The following is a 17,495-nucleotide window of genomic DNA, read 5'->3' as shown; positions in this document are numbered from 1 at the left end:
TGCTAGGTGCCACTGGAGTAATGATGTGAATAATCAGCCTCTTTGCTTCATAATGGGGGCTGTGAGGAGGACAACACAATTTACATCAGCTTGAATGGAAGTGTTTAGTGTAATAAGGCCTAAATGCTATTTTAGAGGTCTCTCCACCCCACCAGGAAAATGCTTTTTAGGAGAAATAGAGGAAATCATGTACAAACCTCTACTGGAAATTACTAAAAAACAAAGACTGAAAAAGTCTGCATCACACGAGTGTAGCCTTTCATCATGCTACCCTGGAAACAGCCATGAAACAATGCAATCTTGATTTCCATATTTACCAGACAACAATAAAATATCAGTTAGCGAATTTGTGCATAAATGAACTATCTTGACCATTTTTACTGCCATTTCTAAGATTGATAAATGATAAATCATGACTTTGTTTTATGCATGTGTTATTGAAAACATATACACATGTTAAATACTTTATAAATGAGACAAAATAAGTGCATTTAGGCAGAGTTAATAGGCTCTCGTTTTTTTCCTCTCTTCAGCAAAACAAACAGAACATACGCTAGCCTTTCATATTAGATTCAATGTTATAAGTACAATTATCAGAATAATACTCATATTCAGTACTATAAAAAACATGCTTCTTGTTGAAAGTTTTTTGAAATGCTCATACCTACTATCAGAACAAGTAGGCTTGTGTTAAGTGCAGCTATTGTTATAAAATAATTGATCCAAACAGTCAACAATCAATTGATTAACCACATCAGGTCTATTCCACGTCAAATTTTATTAGGTCCATCATGTGCTGTTTACCTTGCTAATGTGATAGGTGGGCCTGTTTGCTTTTTAGTATTGCATTCCAGTCCAGTGTACAAGAGGAGAGCGCAACAAGCATATCGGATGCAGCGTTCAGTCGATTTCTGTGTTTTGTTTTTATTTTTGTGAAAATAGAAAATCCCACTTTGCACTTGTATGTGGTTGTGAAAGGGATGAGTAGCAAAATGCTTGCCTTACTTAAGACAGGATATTCAGATGAGATGTTTATCCAGTACGAAGATAATGCCATGCATTCATGTCTTCTTTTTCAGCGTGCGATCGCTGCTCAGCTGTAACAGCTGTTTCTTCAGCAGGAGTTAGTCCCAGCTCCAGCAATGATTCTGGGCTTTCAAATTTAAAGGGATTTTGAATCTTCTGTTTGTCACTCAAAATGTCATATCTCTCTGTTGGAAAATAGTGACCACAGAGTGCAACTATGTGTGTCTGAATAAGTCCAGTCAGATGTTTCACATCTGAGTTAGTGACACCATTTTCATCTATGCGCTGTAAAACAGTGGGAAAGATGTAGCAGCTTGGTCTTGGCAGTCTGATTCATGCAAGCCACAGCTTCAGGGACTTTTGGAAAGCAAGAACGTATTTCCAATTTCAGAAAACATCGTTGTGCTGTCCTTGCAATTTCAAATTCAGTTCGTTAAAAGATCTGCCTAATACAACAATGTGAGATGCCAATCATCAGTGAACAAATCAGAAAGGGGGGGACTTCTTCTCATGGAGAAAAGCATGAATTTCATTTCTCAGTTCATAAACTCTGGTAAGAACTCTGCATTTGGAGAGCCGGTGCACTTCTGTATGAAACAGTAAGTGTGTGTGTTCCGCCCCCCGCTGATCAAAAAGCTGATAGTTGAGAGTGCTGCCTTTAATAAAGTTCACAACATGGATAACTTCTCACATACTTTAGGGCTGGAGTGCTTTGTCAAGATCATTCATTGATCACCTGTCAATGAATGAAACAATGATTCTTTTCACAATCCTGCTGTTTCTGCCCGTCATATTCGCAGTCCTGTCACTTGTTATGACTTTATAATTGCCCCAGTCCAGCCCACACTTTGTAATCATGTAGTTATTAAATACATCAAATATTTGTTCACCTGTTGTTCCAGTAACAAGTCCTCCACAAATTCATTTTCCCACACGTACCTTACGTAAACCAACAAAGATGCACAATCTGAGACATCTGTGCTCTCATCAAGCTGGATTGAGAAATCCCCTGCTGCTTCTAGTCTTGAAATAAGCTGCTCCTCAAGGTTGTCTGAAGTGTCATTAATTCTTCAGGAAACAGTGTTGTTACTCAGAGGAATACATTTTAATTTTTCCGCTGACTTTTCGCCAATAACTGTGCTAAATCTATCTATTGCGGCAGGCAGGATTAATTTTTCTGTAATAGTGTGGGGCAGTTTTTCCGAGACTACACAGTAAGAAGCCATATAGAAGGCTAGCTGGGCCTTGTCGTTCAATGTCACATTTCTACAAAGAACCTCAGCCGAACCTATGCTTTCCTTTGAAAGAAATCCAATGGATTATTTTCCATCCGCACTGAAGTGTTTCCAAATGTCTTTTTAATTTGGTTGGCTTCAAACTCTCATTTGGAAGTTTTTCGCTGCATATAACACACACGGGTCTTCCTGGTTTGGATTGGAACAATTAACAAAACCATATTTCAAAAAATAGTCTTTGTATGGCCTTGCCCCTGATTTTCTCTTCTTAGTAGGAGGCTCTACACCTGATCCCTCGATTCTTACATCTGTGACGACATCAGCGGGTTGAATGTGACTGGTAGCAGGGATGGCTTTACATTCATCCTTATGCTGACGGACTCACGGACGGTGGTTTGGCTAACGTTAGCTACAGTCTGGGCTTCAGCTGGGCCTTTGTTTTTTATTAGCCAAGCATCATTACTAAATTATTAGATATCATTACTAAAATGATATCTAAGAGGTTAGAGACATATCTCCCCCTGCTGGTCAATCTCGATCAAATGAGCTTTATAATTAATGGATTGTCCTCCAATAACTTAGGGCAATTGTTTCACATAATCCATTTTACTAATATAAATAAAATACCAAGTCTGGCAGTGTTGCTCAATGCCATATCTATTTTGTGTTTAGGATAAATTTGGTTTTGGTGCTGTGTTTATTGATTTGATAAAAATCACTTAATAAATCTCCCAAAACTAGGATTATTACTGATGGGATTACCTCTAATCCTTGCCATTTTTATAGGGGCAACAGACAGGGATTCCCAGCTAGCCCCACCCTTTTCATGCTCACCATCGAACCATTGGCTGAGGCCATTAAAGGCTACTCTAATATTGGTGGCTTTTAGGTTGGCCCCGATATGCACAAGATATCACTTTTCACTGATGACATTATCCTATTTCTAACTAATCCTGAAAACTCCCTTTCCCATCTACAGAATCTACTTGATACAAGGTCAACCTTGACAAAAGTGAAATTCTGCCACTGTCTGTATTTGATTATAACAGTGTCAAACATAAGTTCCCTTTTAAGTGGTCACCTATGGATTTAAAATATTTATTATTATTATTTTTGTGGATAGCAATCTTAAAAATCTTTACAAACTCAATCTAGCCAGCTTGTTGCAGAAGCTGGGGGAGGATCTGAGAAAATGGATAGATTTGCCACTCACCTTCCTGGGCAGAATCAAAATGAATACCCTGCCTAGATTCCAATAAATGTTTCAGTCACTTCCGATCTATGCCCAACAGCATTTTTTCCCTCTCTCAACAAATTGATCAGACAGTTTATTTGGCATGGTAAGACTCCAAGAGTCAGCATGGACAAATTGAATTATGACGAAGGAGGGCTGAAACTCCCTAACTTTCAAATGCATTACTATGCCGTCCAATCCAGATTTTTGGCACAGATGTTTGATAATGGCTCAACATTGAAAAGATAGAGATGAATGAGGAGACATCAACAGATTTGCTATATGAATGGGATAAAAAGTCAATTAAAACTGTAACAGATACTCCTTTAATCATCCAGTCAAGTTCAAATTTGGTACAAATTGCATGAACTGTTCAAATAAGAGGGATTCCTTTCACCTAAAACCCCTTCATGGAGAAATAGACTGCTACCAATGATCTTTCAGAACAGTATCTTCAGATTATGGTCTGAGAGGGGCATTAGTCATGTAGAGCACTGCTATGAGGAAGAAATCTTTATGTCCTTTGAACAGTTTAAGTTGCTTGACGAATAAAGTCTTCTTCAGCTATCTGCAACTTTGCAACTTTATCAGAGTCAACCACAAAAGCTGGTGGAATTTACCTACCATGACATCTGTGGAACAATTGTGTCATGCTGACCAACCATTATTTAAAACTATCTCTAGAGTGTATAAAGCTCTTATGTCGAGTTTTAGTACCTGATCTTGATAGATCCAGACTTAGATGGGAGAAGGACTTGGGAATAAATCTGGATGTGGAATTACGGGATGACTTGTGCAGAGATGGTGTCACCTCAACTTTAAACTCTAGATATAGATTGATACAATTTAGCTTCTTGCATCAGCTCTATATCACCCCATATAAACTGCACAAATACAACTCCAATATATGGCCCTTTTGTTTTAAATGTGGCTTAGATGATGGAACACTCCTACGTTCCACTTGGCAGTGCCCTAAATTTCAGGGGTTTTGGCAGGGGGTATGTGACACCCTATCCAGTATTCATGGTGTTGTCTTTCCATTGGATCTGGAGATTGGTTTATTGTGTAACTTTACTAACTTCAACCTTAAAAATGCTACGCTACAAGGCTCACAGAATTTTTCTGGCAATTACTAAAAAATGTATTGCTTTAAAATGGAAATCAGATGCCCGCCTCCCAACTGTAATGTGGCTCTCTGAAATTAATAGCTGTACAGCCCAAGAGAAAATAACTTACTATTTGAGGAGAATGAGAGAATGAGAGTAAAACATTTTACAACATGGAAACCTCCCATCACACCACATTGACTGTGCCTCTGTATAGTCTTCCTTTATTGAGGATGTGCTTGACCGCGTGATCCTTGAGGCGAGATGTTGCCCTGCGCCTCTAAATGTTACTTTGTTGTCATTGTGGACGATGTCTGTTTGATTTTAATTTTGATTTGTTTATTGCTTGCTGTCTTGTCGACTTTGTACTGTCATTTTTTGGTTATATGCTGTTTGTCATTGTGATTGTTTTTTTTGAAAAAGCAATAGGCCTGTAAAATATGTTTTTAAAAATACATCAATTATGACTGAAAACAATTAGATTAAAGCATAATATGTTTTTTCACACTTGTTATACTCTTGTTATACAACTATAAACAACCTTCCTATGCTTTTATGTCTGACTATCACCACTGGTCGACTGCATCTCAAGGCACTGCAGCCACAGCTGAAATAATTGATTGATCAATCAATAAGTCAATCAACAGAAAGTTAATCAACAACTATTTAGGTGGTCATTCTATCATTCCAGTCATTCTTTAAGTAAAAATGTCCAACAGTCACTGGTTCCACCCTCTCAAATGGGAGGATTTGATGCATTTCTTTGTGGTTTATGATAGTAAATTTAATATCTTTTAGTTTTGGACAGATGGTTGGATAAAACAAGACATTTTTCACAATTTTATGACATTGTATAGACAAAATAAGTAATAGATTAATCGAGAAAATATTCTGCAGCTTAATAGAAGTGTATAATAGATTAGTGTATTAATAGAATAAAAGTATTAGTATTTTAACAAATTAGTAATTTAACAAAATTACTTGTGTGTAACTGATAAGATTTTTTTTCAAGTAACTTGACCAACAATGCAGCTAAACTGACACTCTTAGCTTAGCTTCACACTTAACGTACAGATGTGAGAGTGGTATTGAGTTTCTCAGCTCTCAGCAAGAAAGTCCATAAGAGTATTTCCCAGAATGTCTAACTGTTCCTTTAAAGCTCCTATCACTCTTCATACTAAGTTTATGACAAATAACAATTGAAACGATTACAACATGCCATGCACTCATAAATGCACACATGTGCTTTCACTCAGCAGACAGACACACACACACACTCATCCATTGACAGAAACACTAGCCTGATTAAAATGGAAAGGATTAAGTAGGACCAGGTGCTCAAATGAATTGTTTGTATAAAAACCTAGAGAAAATACAGTATGTCAGGGGATCTGACACAAGCCCATCATGCTGCACACATCACTGGGTATTCCCATAATCTAACCATTCTTTTGTCATTCTCTCTCGCTCTCCATCCCCTCCTCTATTTGCTGCTAGCGTCTCATTGTTATCAGGCTCATGTGTGTGGTGGTGTTGGCATAAATATAGGTAGTGCAGTCTGTAAATGGGCCCATACCCGTGCTGCCACAACACAGGTAGTGCAGGTCTCTCCCCTCTGTGATTAAAGAAAGACACTGCTATGACACACATAGCATTTGTAGTGACCTTGCTTCAATTCAACAATGGTACCTACCAATGGTAACTTCAGGATTTGGAACTTTGACTATGTTTATCATAGATATCATAACAGCAAATATAAATATAAATAACAGAAAATACCATAAAATAAAGGGTGGGAGGTGCCTCCCCACGGGTCGACTTGTCTGTCATAGACAGACGTGGTGTTACTGGATCTTCCGTAGTGGTCACATCAGAAGCGATTCCCCATAGTGAAACACCTCATTCTGTTATCAAAAAACCAGGGATTACATTAAGTAACCCAACGTTTTATTTCTTTGATTACTTAATCATGATAGTGATTGCTGGGAAATACTGCTGTCCAATGTCTAGTGTCTATGTCATGTGACAGTTATGGCCCGTCATTACAAGCCTGTGACACTGGTACACAGTATGTGTCTGCTCATGTTGTCTATGTACAGTATGTCTGAGTTTACAGACATGTGTCTGCATGTACGTGTACTATTCTTCTCTCAGAGTTGTGATCTGCTCTCTCTGAATCATTACATGTTGCAAGCACGTGAAGATGATGATGATGACTCAGTAATGTGAGAATGTCACCAGAGCCTGGGAACTCTGACTGGTTTCTGTCTCTCTTCCAGTGATGCTCAGACTGTGGCTATCTCAGCACACTTAACTATCACCTCTGTCAGTTTCTTTTTGTTCTCCTCTTCTAACGGGTAATTTCAATTCGATCCGGATGAAATCCAAATGTGATGACTTAACCACATAAAGTATATGCATCTGCATTAGCCAGATCACACGTCTGATCACAATCTGTTTTGGTTCTCCTGAGCTACATACAAATCAGGTTCAGCCCTCCAATACAAATGGGGTCGTAATGCACTTGAAGTTGTTTGGTAAAGCTAAAAAACATCCGAAAAATAACTGTAGCATTAGCAGCTTACCTAGGTAGCTAACTATCCATCCATGCATGATTCACACGAATAAACTAGTAAGACCAAAGCTTTACATGTCATTACAGGCTCTCACTCAAACTGCTCCCTCACCAATATCAGATCAATGCTCTCTCATCCACACAGATCATTCAGCGGTTGCACCAATCAGGGATCAGATGAATGCTATTGCAACATGTCATGTCGTCTGTATGACCTTATGTTCTGCTTTCTTCCTGTTGCTTTTGTGACTGGAAGAACGCAGGTTAATTTCACTTCACCTGTCATTATCGCAGGGGACAGGCTCTATAAGTAGCTATTTCCAGAGTGCTTACTGACACTTGTGAGGACAAAAGATGAAATAGCCTATGTGTCTTGGAGAGACTCGTTATACCTTTTTCAACATGTGGTGTACTATGACACTATAAACTTGTTTAAGATGGATTCTGCAGCATCAAATGTTGTTTTTCAGCCTAATCTATCCAACTTTTGCACAGCCACCAATAATTCATGTTATGGGCTATATTAAGTATTGTGGTAACCATGACAGTGTTTATTCTTTAACGCACATTCATTAAATTATTTAAGATAAATTTCACATAAAACACCCTGTTCGGCTCAAATTCATTCATTATTCAAATGCCTTTACTTGTAGGAGTGATCATAACTGAAATGTTTTGTGCCGTTCCATTCCATTTCTTGTCCGATGTGTACAACACCAATTAACATCTTACTGACGTTACTCCAAAAATAGTAACTAAATAGCACATACTTCACTCTCTGCGTCAAATGACTTCCACAGAGCTGCTTCAATGAAGTCCTGATTAAATGGATTCCATTTTCATCAATGACTCATTCCACTCAAAAGAAATTTCTCTTGCCTTCAAATAATTGAAGTCTACAGATCAATGTCATGCTTACACACAAGAGCTGAATTAACATGCGCATCTCAGCACAAAAGGAGAACTTCAAACCCGAAACGTGAAACTGTCTAATCTAAAGTCATTGTCCTTTTGTTCACCGTCAAATAACACTGCATGAAATTGAAGTGCCAGATACTGTATCAGCTAAATCCTCGAAACAAGTGCAAAATCTGTTGCACACAAGCATACTGATTATTGTTATTAAGCCATGAAGATGCTGATGTTATTATATAGATAGAGACCGCTGTTAAACACCTCAAATTATCATTAGTTTGTACGAATAAATGCTTTTTGTATGGAGTCGGTTATCAGTAGCAGCCATTTCCACTCCCTCTAGCCCCTTCTTTCTCTTCACTTTGTTACAGAAAATCAAACAACACATCACCCACTCATCAAATCATTCAACTAAGCATACCAGTGAGAAAGAGAGAGGAGAGACAGATAGGAAGTGTGCATTTGAAAAAGTCATCATTTGTTTGTCATAGATCTGTCTGAACTGGGTGAACTTGTATCTCAAGTGGAGCAGGGCTACGGCCTACAGTGAATGTGCCTGGTGCATGCAGCTTGTTCTTGCACACAGGCACAAAACACACATACATGCACGGACAAGCACGGACCGTTGTCTTTACTTTTTCAGCAGACCTACAGTAAATGGTACCCACGCACGAGGCAAACAGGACCATACTCCTCCATGTATTAACTGGGTGAGGAAAATGACTTTTTCAGAGCAGTGGCCTGCAGGAGAGATGGAGGAAGAAAAATATGGAGAGAAGGAAATGGGTGCGGATGTGTTGATTGGAGCTGAGGATGAAGGCAGCGAAGGAGGGAGCTGTATGGTCTCATTGTGCTGCATAGACGGGGAATAGAGGACAACAAGGAGTTGTCTCCATGGGAGTACTGCTGTGTTCTCCTCGAACAGACACATTCCCTTATCTCCTGCCTGGGGAGAAACAAACACTGGCAGCTCATATGAAGGGGAGTTTCCCTGGATCTATTTGAGCTGGGTAGAGAAGCAACAGAGCCCTAATTGAATTTGACTAAAAGAGAAAAGTGCAGGACTTGCAGGGAGCCATGCTGTCTATGCAGATAGCAGAACAATCTGCGCATTATGTGCTGTGTCAAACCCTTCTGTCACTTAATTTATATAAAAAGCTGTCACCCTTAACAAATATAGTGTAACATGTTTTACATGTCTAGCTGTCCCAAACTTAGTGTATAATACGGACATAAATACTGTATATTATATCTGTTCTATGTCACTTTGATGTGAAATATCAGGACATAGGCATTACATTTATGCACACCAGTGCAGGTAATGTACCACATATAGCTTTGATTTTGATTTATTTGTTATGTGTATGTATTTGAAGTGTTAGTCGTTTGACTGGTTGATTATCTCAACTAATATTGGGAAGATTGCTATGAAATTTTGTACAGACATTTATGGTCCCCAGATGATGTATCCTAATGATTGTGATGATCCCCTCACTTTGTGTCTATAGAGCCACCAGCAGGTTGACACTTCCGGTTCAGAGTGGAATACCTCACCACTGTTGGATAGATTGACAAAAACAATGTCACCACAAGGTTGATTATTAGCTGTTCTGGAGCTTTTGTCACACAATGTTCCTCAAATGATCATAAATGAATTTTCAATCTCAACTTTTAAGCCAATGTGGATGAGCAGTCCTTCAAGTGCTCAGAAAATAGAAATTTGAACTTCTACAGCTCCATGAAAACTGGGCAAACTCCATCTGCTGAGGAAGATCATAATACAATCGAAAGCTCCAGAAGAGCTACTATTGAGCTGCATGGTGTTTTTTTCCCCGCTTTGTCAACTGCTGTTTGCAAGGTAAAGAATAAACTTTCAATCTCAATTATTTGATGCATTGCTATTAAATTTGGTGCTAACAGTCATGTCCCCTTAGGGATGAATTTTAATAACTTTGGTGTGCCTCTGACTTTTCATGCAGTGCTATCATCAGGTCAATTTAAATTTGCCCAATACTTTGGTTTTTGACATTTTCATTAGCCACAGCTGTACTTTGTGTTTCATGCTAATTAGCAAATGTTAGCATGCTAACACGCTAAGACAGTGAACATGGTAAACAACCTACCCATCAGTATGCTAATATGATCATTGTGAACATGTTAGCATGCTGATTTTAGCATTTAGCTCAAAGCACAGAGCTGTAGACTCTTGTTTCTACTTCCTGTATGTCTATCCTGTTTCTCCCTACATCTCTGGCTGTTTCTTGTGCTGATGTAATTAAAAAATGATTTCCTAGAGACCAATAAAGTTTTAGCTTATTTTATCTTGTTTAATTTTGCTTTGACATACAGTAAGACTCATGAGGGGACTTCTTGTAATCCTGCTTTATTTAATGAAAAAGTACAACTCATCCAATCGTCATTGTGAGGTTAACACATGAACCCAAACAGCTAAATTAAATGTGGACTTAACTGAATAGTAGAAATAGAGAGTGAGGGGGGGGAGAAGGTGATTGAATGAGCAGAGGACCGGAGAGGCTGGGTGAAGGAGCTCACAGAGGGATCTGTGTGGACAGGCCTGTAATTGAAGAGAAGGAAAGGACCTTAACCTAGATCAGTATCTATCACTCCAGCAGGAAAAGAGAGCTCAACACCCACATTTTTCCAGAGAGGGAGAGGGAGAGCCGAGCCAAGGCCCCTGATGGGAAGTAAGTCTATAAGGAGGAGGGAGAGAGGGATGGAGGTGATGTGGAGAGAGATACTGGACATGTGTCCATGTGATGCTGGTTCCTCAGAGCTCTGACACAGATGGGAGAAAGACAAAGAGGGAGAGGATGTGAAAGTAAGCAAGAGACAGTGACAGATAGAGGGAGAAAGAAGATCAACATGTTGAGACGGAGCCCTGGAGACACAGCCACCAGAGAAGCAGAGAATTATGGGAGTGCAAATTAAATTACACCGGAAGGGACAGTCAGGTCTGGACCTGCAGGAAACACTGCACATGGGGCTCTTTGTGTGTGAGCGTGTGTGTGTGTGTGTGTGGGTGTGTGTGTGGGTGAATGTGTGTGTGTGTGTGTGTGTGTGTGTGTGTGTGTGTGTGTGTGTGTGTGTGTGTGAAATAGACAGATACAAACAGAGATCAAAAGGTGTAAAGATCAGGGAAAGGATACAGAAAGAGACGAACAGGAGGAGGAGGGATACAGTGTAGCAATCATCAATTCATTTTTGCCAAGCACACATAAAACAATCATCCTTATGTGATTATGTGATTATGTGTTTTCTTCTTCTCCTGGTGATTATGTGCTGATGGAAGTGGTGTACTGCACAGCACTGCACCGAAATTTTAAAACTATTGAACTTTTAACCCAAGTTGTTTCGATCTTTGTCAGTGCAGCCAACGACTGTTCACAATAATGTGAACTTCCGTTAATGCTACATGCCTGCATGCACATGTGTACAATTAATCGTGTTTTCATTCTACCATCTAAACAAATTACATGTAACAAGTCCACTAAGTCCACCAAAAATGGGTTTTTGTCAGGGAGCTCCAAGTACCACCAGGCTAGGTACGGCCCCCAACAATTTGCATCATTAGGCCCTTTTTCAACATTAACAATGACTCCTTTCAAGTCCCAGTAAGCCATGACAGTGTGACAGCGAGCCAGCATGAACAATACCAAAACCCTGAAATTGAAGCAGAAATGGAATTCAGTCAGTCAAAGGCAGCATCTGATACTTAAACTTTCCAAGCCTGTCTGTGGCTCGCAGCCCAAAGCCCTCATTCCTTCTGAACGTCTCGTAAATCTTTAAAAAATGTCTCACTAATGTATAGTAATGTCCTAAAAGAACTGGGCATTCAGTTTTTATCAAAAACTTTGATCTAACAGGAGTAACCAGGGTATTTGTTGGAGGCTATTTTCAGCTGCGGATTAATACACATTTGCAGCACTAGTGAGTATTTATTGTAGCAGGACAGTGTACTGTAAGTGGACTAACTAAAAATAACATGACAATGTGCATGTCTACATAATGGCTCATTAATGTGTTTTAATAGTTTTTGGGTAAAAATGGAGGTCCAAAACATGTCAGAAGGATCAAAGTAGAACAGTATTATGAACTTTATAAATAAATAGTTCATATGGCCACTGCAAAAAACTCGAACTTAGCCTAACATCTTATTGACAGTAGAAGGTAGGGAACGCACTTCTGAGCATTTTGTCCAGTGAAAATGCAGGATCTGATGCTGCATTTATATCTCACATGATGAGGATCTGTTCATTGAAGCAGATCCTGCCCATACCTTCTCTGAATTGTATACGAGTGCTGTGCATACAGCTTAGCAAGTGTAACCTAACTACTTCAAATAATCTATACTGTATGTAACAATTTACCTAACATCAGGGCCTGTATCTCCCAGGATACAGACACCATTTTAGCGTTGAAAGATATTTTGTCAGCCCTCCTTATTGAAAACCCATCCCTTAGCTAACTTATAGCGAGCTCCAGTTGTTTAGTGAAGTTTGGTTTGGTCATACATGTATTTTTATGTTAACTTCACAAAATGTTTGTTTTATTGTCTGCAGTATATACGTCACTTACACCAAACACATATCCAAAAATATAAGTGTGATTTATTTGTTTTGTAATGAATTTAAATGATTTTCTAGCTTAACTAACTGGCAAACTCTACTAACAAAACTGACTTTATCATCACCTTGTAGGCATTATCATTAAAAATGAATGCCCATGAAGATTAGTAGACGAGTTATGTCTTTTCACATGTGCACTGTTTGTGTGTGTACTGCCTATTGTATTTTTCTGTTACATTTAAATGCACCTCTTATTTAAACATAAGCTTTTCCATTAGTCCTTCTCCTTTCTTCTCATCTAATTCCTTATGTGTTCTCCTGTCCCCTAAACTTATACACACTGACAACACACATCTGCAGCACACAGGAACACCATATGATGCTACTCCTATTTAGGTAATTCAGGTCCTATTCAGGTAAACTGCTTGAAAATAAGCCTTGAGTGGTAGTTAGAAGAGAGGGGTCTGAGATGAGAGGAATAAGCAAAATAAGAGTGAGTAGCAATAATGATTGTTTCAAGCTGTCTAATGTATTTATTGTCCAGCAGAGTGGTTCCTCAAGGAGCAATAGTTTGTGATGCAGGCCTGGGGTGCTGTGCTTTCACAAAGGTCACTTGAACACTGAAGCAGATTAGCAATTCAGATTGGGCTAAAGGGGCTAAAAGGCTGCTGTAGCACTGCCTGAGTCTTATTACATTAGCGAAGGGTAGGAGTGCAAATGTACACTACTGATTAGATGGCTTAAGGAGGAAACAGCTATAAGATGGTATAAGAAATATATTCACTCTCTGACAAACAAGCATAACAATAAGGTCTGACTCTCAATAAACAAACATAAAAAAAGCATGTGATCCCATTGTGAATGTTTATCCTTAGTATATCCTTCCATTGATATCCTTCCTCACAAACACATGGATTGATGGACAACATCCATTTTATAGAAAAGAGTTTGGGTTGTTTGATCATTATGATGGATTCCCTGACCCATGTTATGGTACTGTTGTGGTGATGATGCAGCTCCCTCAGCTTTGGACACATTGAATAACAACAGTCATAACAATTCCTCAAAAACTTTCATGTTCAAAATGAGACAATTGATCAAGCTACAGTGCATCAAACACATCAACATGTTACAACACAAGTGAAAAGTTTATCCATCGAGCACAAGTACAGCTACAGGTAAGTTTGTGCAGCATAATAATGCATACCAGATAGAGTAAAAGCCAGACTAACATCATAAATCACTACTGTCCTTTTCAGGCCATGTATTCACATTCCTGAGAAGCTCTAACCATACTTTCGGTGATTCTCACTCATTCTTGGATGACCACTGTATTATACATTTTCCATCTCTCATGTGTGTCAGACAAACAAGAGCTAATGAACCCACCTGATTTGACAAATCAGTTTCTCCACACCTATGCATAAACCAAGACATGAAGTTGGCCATGGTCTGTGTGCAAATAAAGTCAACTAAACAACCATGCTTCCCTGCCATTCTAATGAACACAGTGACTATAACTTAATAATTACACAGCTAAATAAACAAGCCTTTCGTGGAGCCTTCTTTCAGCACCATGGACAGCGAGCACAGGAGGATGCACAGCTGAGGGGGAGACAGGCCTTCTGCAACAGTCCAGTGCACATCAAATGAATTCAATTCAATGTGTGTGATTCAATCAATGTGTCTCCACCGTGTTGTTGTTTACAGGTAAGTTTTCATTGTTTAACACAGCTGAGTGGGCCTTGATTCCAAGGTAAAACAAGACTAAGTGTTGAATGAAGTAGACCTTCGTCTGCTGGAGTTGTATGCTGTTGACATGCACAACATGTACTCCAGACCCTGAGATATATGCTCTGATGCTGCCATGTTATTGGAACCACCAAATTGGGGACATTGCAAAGCCTGGATTAGGTCACTTGCATGCTATTAACGATATTGAAATGAGCACCACTCAACAGCCCTCTCTCCCCTCATCTCACAGAGCTGTGGTACAAGCCTGGCCCTTAGTCCAAATGTCAAACGTCAGCTCCACAGTCACAGTTCACAGAGTAGTCCATATTAAAAAGATTAGACTTGGAGAGCCACACAAAGAAAAACAGGAAAAAAAGAGAGACAAAGAAGGATGAAGGACTGCAAGAGTCCCTGTTGACTTGTCGCCTGGTCCCCTCGAACCATTTTCATGTGTATGTTTGTGAAAACCTTGACAGGCCAAATGATGCAGTTGGTAGCCTTAACTCTAAAAAAATAAATAAATACTAATATACGGACAGATATGCCCAACGGTTGCCATGACGACTGTGAACCCATCCCCTTAAATGCACTTTTGTGTGTGTGTGTGCGCGCGCGCACTCGGCCCCCTAGTCCTACCTTGCATTCCTCCATGCACGTCCTAACCGAGTATGCATCCGTCTCGTATTTCTGAACCAGCAGCTCAAACTCCCGGTAGTTCATCTCCGCCTCCTGGTCAAGAAGCTGGTAAGCCCGGACGCACTTGCTGCATCCCAGCAGATCCACTCCCATGTCCATATCCAGGGTGCAATTCAAATCGTCTGGACTCGTAAACCCGTTAAACAAATCCAAAAGTGAGTAGGAATTACAAAAAGAAAGGTACAAATCGCTCAAATTCACGTACGCCAACTGTGTCCCCTTTTCCCCTCCATCGGAGAGGCCCAGGCACACGGTCTCCGCGTCCGTGAAAGTAAAGCAGTCTTTGAACAGACTGTCGGGGTGACAGGTGTCCATTCGCCACAGAGGTTTGGTAGAATTCCCTATAAAAATAACATCTTGCTCTCTGGCGAGACGGTAGGGGTCAGGTGATGTTGGGATATGGTGTCGGTGGAGGGAGTTTTGGTGCTCGCCCATGTCTGTAATTGCAAGCCCCTCGTCCGATCGCTTGTCTCGGGTTCGCGTCAGTTTCGCCTCGGCGCAGAACCACAAGTGATCAGAGAGCAGGACGGTGATGAACAACAGAGAGGCCAGCGACAGTCGCCATCTCTGGGCCCGCTCCGACTCGGTAAATGGCTTCTCGTTCTCTCGGGGTGCAAACCAGTATTTTAAGCCTTCATCATGCTGCCGACGCATCCAAGCACCCCTGGTCATATTTTAGGAAAGTGCTGCCCTGGCCGACTCCACCGCGGGGACTGCTCTGCCACAATACTCATTGACTTAGGGGGAGATGGGCTCCGGTTGGTTCTCTTCTGTAACGGTGGGGTGCCGTGCCTCCGCCGGTCCAGGGCGCTCCTCTATCGCGCCCGCAGCAATCGGTGCTATTCCGATCCAATTAGCCCGCCCGCACAGATTAAGCTTTGCGCTGCCGCATCCCGGTTCTCCATGGCTCACCGGGGGGAAACGGCGTCCTCTTTGACCGCATGCCCCCCTCTCCCGTCCCTCCCGGGTTTGTTCTTTCGTCAGGGGCGCAGGGAGACCAGCTGTTGCGAGCCTCTCGATACTGATGCTGCGCGTCTGCCGCCGTTCGGTTTGCAGATTCACTTAAAGGAAAGCAACGAGCCCTTTCGATGCACGCTGGCTGGTTTCTCTGTCCCGTACCTGGGCGGAAAGCCTAGAATCCTTTCTCCCGTTGGCCATTGTCATCTTGGACCTCGGTTAAGTTGCCGCCATGTTCGTCTTGAAACACTTTTTCGGAGAGCTGGGTCTGTTTGCGTCATCTCCATCGTTGCGATAGCTCCATCGTTGCGCAGTGGTGGAGCAGCTTATTACCTAGCTATATGCACACACACACACACACACACTCACACACACACACACACACACACACACAAACACAAACACACACCCATACACAGGGAGGCAGAGAGAGAGAAGGAGAGAGAGAGAGAGAGAGGGAGGGGGGGGGGGGAGAGCACAGGCACACATAAAGGTGGTTAAGGGTGTTTTGGCTTTCCACTCTGCTGTTCATGAGTAATAGTGCCCAAATATTGTCTTGGCAAACACACACTTTTGGCGACACCTTGCTTTTGGTGCAGGATAGACGGGAGTCCATTCACAAGCACAACAATGCAGTTAAGACATCACACTCACTGTTTCCATATAGTCATTAAGATTCACTGATTGGGTCAATTTCATACATTCTGATATAACAGCACGTTTGTCTTTCCCAGGTTTAAGGCTTTGAAAACACTGGAGAAATATGAGCAGGTTTGAACAGGTGGAAAGCAGCTGAACAAGCACAAGCAATAATATCATGTTCCTGTTCCCTGCAAATAGGTCCCATCTTATCAGTTGTGTTTGGTCAGTGGGTTTAAACATGCATGTTCCTATATGCAATATTCTTCTCTCTGTCTGTGTGTGTGTGTGTGTGTGTGTGTGTGTGTGCGCGCGCGCGCGCTCTTAGGGGCTGAAAGGAAATTACAGTATTTATCCTCATCCTTAAACCTACTATTGTCAGTGTATATGGCTTGAAGTGCTACCAAAGAGACAAGAGAGTGTTGCTTAATGTTAATGGGCTGTATATTGGGGATAAGACAAGAGATGATTACCTGATTAATTTCTGTTTAAGGCAGAGTGGGAGGCAGCTTCTACAATTTGTTGTTGAGGGGGTGCTCATCTAACACCAATCCAATTAGTTTTAGTGCAGCCAGCGTCCTTCTGCCAAAAGAGAAAATAATGCGACAACATATTGAATAATGCAGGCAAGTAAATGCACACATTATATATTGTGTGAAATATTTCTGTGGGACAACAGCGATGAATTTCAGCACCGTGAATAGCTCAAGACTGCTGTCCTAGTTGCCTGTGTGGAAGCTACACTTTAGTTTCCTGTCACAGAGGTTCACTTTGTGAAACTGCCCTCAAATA

General features: G+C 40.8%; 1 protein-coding gene across 1 annotated transcript in view; it reads right to left on the bottom strand.

Annotated features, from left to right (window-relative positions):
• Positions 1-16,467, bottom strand: part of LOC122992225 (transmembrane protein FAM155A) — a 94,393-nt gene extending 77,926 nt beyond the window's left edge. The window contains exon 1 of the mRNA XM_044365948.1: positions 15,048-16,467. Within this exon, the coding sequence (XP_044221883.1) occupies positions 15,048-15,779 (732 nt within the window). The 5' untranslated portion in view covers positions 15,780-16,467. The remainder of the gene's footprint in view (positions 1-15,047) is intronic.
• Between the last annotated feature and the right edge of the window lie 1,028 nt (positions 16,468-17,495).

This window comes from Thunnus albacares, chromosome 11 (assembly GCF_914725855.1).
Source record: "Thunnus albacares chromosome 11, fThuAlb1.1, whole genome shotgun sequence".
Lineage (NCBI taxonomy): Eukaryota > Metazoa > Chordata > Actinopteri > Scombriformes > Scombridae > Thunnus > Thunnus albacares.
Note: the sequence above shows the minus strand (reverse complement) of the source record. Positions and strands in the feature narration are given on the sequence as shown.